At 47.2% G+C, this 4,018-nt stretch overlaps 2 protein-coding genes across 3 annotated transcripts in view; both read right to left on the bottom strand.

Annotated features, from left to right (window-relative positions):
• LOC109517593 (pterin-4-alpha-carbinolamine dehydratase 2) overlaps nucleotides 1-2,302 on the bottom strand; it is a 7,491-nt gene extending 5,189 nt beyond the window's left edge. The window contains exons 1-2 of one of the 2 annotated variants that reach the window (XM_019872840.1): nucleotides 2,021-2,302; nucleotides 1,257-1,388 (exon numbers count right to left, since the gene is read on the bottom strand). In XM_019872840.1, the coding sequence (XP_019728399.1) occupies nucleotides 1,257-1,388; nucleotides 2,021-2,128 (240 nt within the window). In that variant the 5' untranslated portion in view covers nucleotides 2,129-2,302. Of the gene's footprint in view, nucleotides 1-1,256; nucleotides 1,389-1,803; nucleotides 1,928-2,020 lie in introns of those variants that run through there. The other variant, XM_019872850.1, reaches the window with a different exon arrangement.
• Nucleotides 2,303-3,187: 885 nt separating this feature from the next.
• Nucleotides 3,188-4,018, bottom strand: part of txndc15 (thioredoxin domain containing 15) — a 3,774-nt gene continuing 2,943 nt past the window's right edge. The window contains exons 5-6 of the mRNA XM_019872817.1: nucleotides 3,564-3,694; nucleotides 3,188-3,483 (exon numbers count right to left, since the gene is read on the bottom strand). Coding sequence (XP_019728376.1) covers nucleotides 3,287-3,483; nucleotides 3,564-3,694 — 328 coding nt within the window. The 3' untranslated portion in view covers nucleotides 3,188-3,286. The remainder of the gene's footprint in view (nucleotides 3,484-3,563; nucleotides 3,695-4,018) is intronic.

Raw genomic sequence — 4,018 nt, 5'->3', positions numbered from 1 at the left:
CACAATTAAATGTAATGAGTACGCAAATTCAAAAAAAAAAAACCAAAAAAAAAAAAACCCTGACAACTATTTGGAAGGGGCCGGCGTGGAAGAAGAATTTTGGTGCATGTAATATTTTTTTAAACAGCACCTTTTTAAAGACAAAATGGACACAAATGCTGTAGGGTGTTTTGACATTTTTCATGATTTTATTTTTTCATACAGTCCAAAACTTTTTGGCTACTTTTCCTTCTTACAGATCTATGGTTGTCATCACATTTTTTTTTTTTTTGCCCATCACTAATATCCTCCTCCCGTGGTTTTAATGGGACGGGGGAAGCTATGTCTGACTGTTCTAAACTCCTGTTTCCAAGCCAAAAATTCTGCCCGTGGAACTTGTGGCCGAGGCTTAAACTTGCCATGTTGTACTTCTGCGCGTCGCAGCCAAATTGGAATTGTCATTCCCCCCCAAACTTCTTTTGTTTTGTGGGCAAAGCGAGGCCTCCGCATGCCTGATAAAAATTTATTTCATGATGAGCTTTGCCAACATTTGTCCAGACTGGGACAACTCCAGGCCCGCGAGGGCATTTTTTTTTTCCTTTTAAACAATGGCCAGATGAAACTTTTTAACCAATTTGATTTGTTTGCGAAAGGAAGGGCCACCTGGCTCGTGTCAGCCTAACGCGGGGCGACATGCGGCGGTAAGGGGAGAGGAGGAGGCAGCCCGTGTGGGGAGGCCGACCTCCACTTCAAAAGCGGGGAAGTGTAAAAAGGGCGAAAACAGCACGCTTCCCAGGGGCTAAAACAAGCGGCGGGATTAGAGGAAGTCCGCTAAGCGGCCTTGAACGTCCCCACCAAATTTTATACAACTTGGGTGTTTTGTTTTGTTCTTTTGACAATAGCGTTAGCTTAAGTTGGGTGTGTCTTTAAATGTCACCTATTAAACTTGATTCTTTGCATTGCTTCTTTTCCGGAATGTAACCGTTTTTACAGCAATGATAAGGCCACATAAGTATATGTAAAATATAGATCAGATTATCCCCCCCCCCACTCCTGAAAAAAAAAGTAATGCAACTTTTATCAATCAAAATATGAATGGAAACGCGATCCTAAGCGTGTCCAGGATTGCCCTATCAAATTTGGCAGCAATTCTCCCCGCAAGAACAGTATATTGAATTTTAAGAGTCTATGCATGCATCCGAATACACCAAGCACACAGGTTAAGGTGGTAAAACTAACACTGGTAATACGTTTTTGGAGCAATTTAGCGAACACACCTGGTTGAAGGTTTTAAAGTGAAGCTCCTTGTAGATTGCGTCACGGTCCTCCACCTCCATCCAGCCTGTGGCCCTCAACTCCATTACATGCTGGTCCCGGTCAGCCGGAGCAAGCCAATGGGAGTCCGATGACTGCACAAACAACAAGTTAGCACGTTATGTTGACACAACACATATTACAACGGGAGATTTGAGTAAATACACCCTTGGCAAGAAAGATGCTTTGTGTGTGCGATGCCCGCTGGAGCCACGAGATGGCAGTGAATGAATAATGAAAACCGACACAGCAGGCAAGTTGGGACCAACGAACTAATGACAATGAATTGCCAACTATTTTAAAGGCACAACACTGTTATTATTATTAATGCTCTGAATTTAACAATTTGGGCAGCTCTGTTATGTCTTATGGCTCTATATTCAATTCGGCGTCGTAAAGATGTGACAAAAAGAACTTGGCAGAGAAAGAAGAAACATATTTAAACACTCCCAGTGGTCCCACAGATTACATCGAAACCAAATAAACGTTGAATTATTTCAGTCACCTGACCTCACACTTTAGCCGATCTATACGACGACTCATACAATGCCCGAGAACAGTCTCAAATTGTGTTTAATCGCAGTACTTTTCGACTTCACGCGTTTCCCTTGTTTGTACGCCTTTTACCGACGGGGTCAGGCGGAAGTATTACGTCACAGCGGGGCCACGCGGATGCACACTTAATAATTCAAAAGACACACGCGACGTGACCTTGTAATTCACTCACCATTTTAGTAGAGCTCCTGGTGATATGAGCCAGGCTGAGGCCGGTGAACGCGAGCGGAATGCGGGGCCAAAGGCTGCTGACTGCTGGGCTAAATATTAACCAGGACATACTGTGGCGCTCCGCAGGTTGTCCTCCTCCACAGCCACTCGTAAACTCCTTCTGTCCCCTCGCAACCCCACCACACACTCGACTGAAGTCCTCACTCTGTACCGGAGCTGTTCACGTCACTGCCTGCTTAAAATGACCACTTTATGCGCCGGGTTACTACATCTCGCTACAGTGTGACATCCTGATGAACGTGCCATCAGACCACGGACGGGAGAAAAAAAATCTGCAACGATTGTTCAACACTATCCTTTTACGACTGAAGATTGTGCTCTGCGTTTTCTTACTTGCTCACCATTGCGAGCTTTGTGCTGTTACTAAGTATGCATCTGTGAATGTCTGCAGGCTCTCACACTGGTTTCTTTTTTGTTTATAAACGCATTGTTGGGCTCCTCCGAATTTACCTTTGTGCAGTTATGTAAAAACTAACAGCTTTATTGCTTGCGCTCTGAAAAAGTCCTTCAAATGACGCTGCCAAGGGTCACATGGAATAACCTTCCAAAAGTATCTGAACTTTGCCAGAACTTATTCCTCTGGGAGACTTCAAATCTACAGATCATTCAATATCAAGTGAGATACGCACACACCAACAAACGATTTTAGCATTCCACCCGTTGTGATTGATTATTGGAAGTCTGTGAAAGAGTATCCTGTGGGGTGTTCTGAGGATGGCAGGTGGCGCCATACCTTAGGTCAGTCTTGGTACTACAACAGACATTGTGTATCGTGTGCCATGTGGGTCATCTGGAGCAGGAGTCCCCAAGCTTTTGGCCAACAGGGATCGGGTCATGGTCATATGGTTCTTTATATTTTAGCTCCTGTCAATCATTCTGTGCGGCCCGATGCCAAATGGGCCGTGAGACTTGTCCTTGAGGGAAGAGGGGTGGGGGGGGGAGGGCACTGCTCTATAAGAGCAGTGAGACCACACATGCTGTTTTTTTCCTCATCAAATGCAGAATCTGTTAAATGGGTAAAAATTGGTTTGCACACATGTACAGTTAACAGTGAACCCGCGTGAAGCAATTTTTTTGAGTGGCCCCGCCGCAGTCAGACCAAGTCTCACACACTTGCTCAGCGGCCTCACCGCAGCACCTATACTAGAAATGTTCTCCATGAAACCAATCGTGAAAAGGGGAGCGTCCGTTCACTCCAGCGTTTGAGTCAGTCCTGATGTTCGTGCTCATGTCCCGGGATGAGCCAGCGGATGCTGTCGGCGCGTAGGATCCCGTAGGCGGTGAAGCTGGCGATGAAGAGCACGGAGAAGACCAGCAGCCAATCGACACCTGCGACGGGCACGCCGGCCAGCGGGCCCAGGTGGTCGGCCGCCGTCACGTTCCTTTCCGGCCCCGCCTCCAACCCTTGGGAAGAAGCGCGTGTCGGCGGAGTTATTTTTGGGCACGCGGCTTTCGGACATGTGCCCGTTTGATTTGGTATTCACCCGTCTGGTTGGTAATGAAGGAGGCCAGTGTGTCCAGGGTTCTCTCGGAGTGGTTGAAGCGAGCCATGGGTTTGACCCCTTGGAAGAGGAGGATGTTGGGCACCGCCACCGTCCCGAAACGCGTCGATAGGCTGGCAAGACACATAGAGAGGCTGTGGCTTGCTTGTGTCCTTTGCGCTGGCATTGGCACGGAAACGGCCACCTTTCCTCGAGCCAGTCAGAGGAATTCATGCATGCCTCCAAAAGGGGGCAGTCACACTTTTACATGCTCTCACTTTTCTCTCACACAAACACACACTCACTCACTCACTGTTTTATGCACACACTGTCATTAAATAACTAACTCACTCTGACTGGTGGCTGGCAGCGCTTTTGAGATGCACATTGCTACCCCCAAGAGGATATGAGTGGAACTGCACTAACTGTTTGGCAGCCGTTTACTCCGCATTCTCCCG

This window comes from Hippocampus comes, unplaced genomic scaffold, assembly GCF_001891065.2.
Source record: "Hippocampus comes isolate QL1 unplaced genomic scaffold, H_comes_QL1_v1.1 scaffold33, whole genome shotgun sequence".
In the NCBI taxonomy this organism is placed as follows: domain Eukaryota; kingdom Metazoa; phylum Chordata; class Actinopteri; order Syngnathiformes; family Syngnathidae; genus Hippocampus; species Hippocampus comes.
Note: the sequence above shows the minus strand (reverse complement) of the source record. Positions and strands in the feature narration are given on the sequence as shown.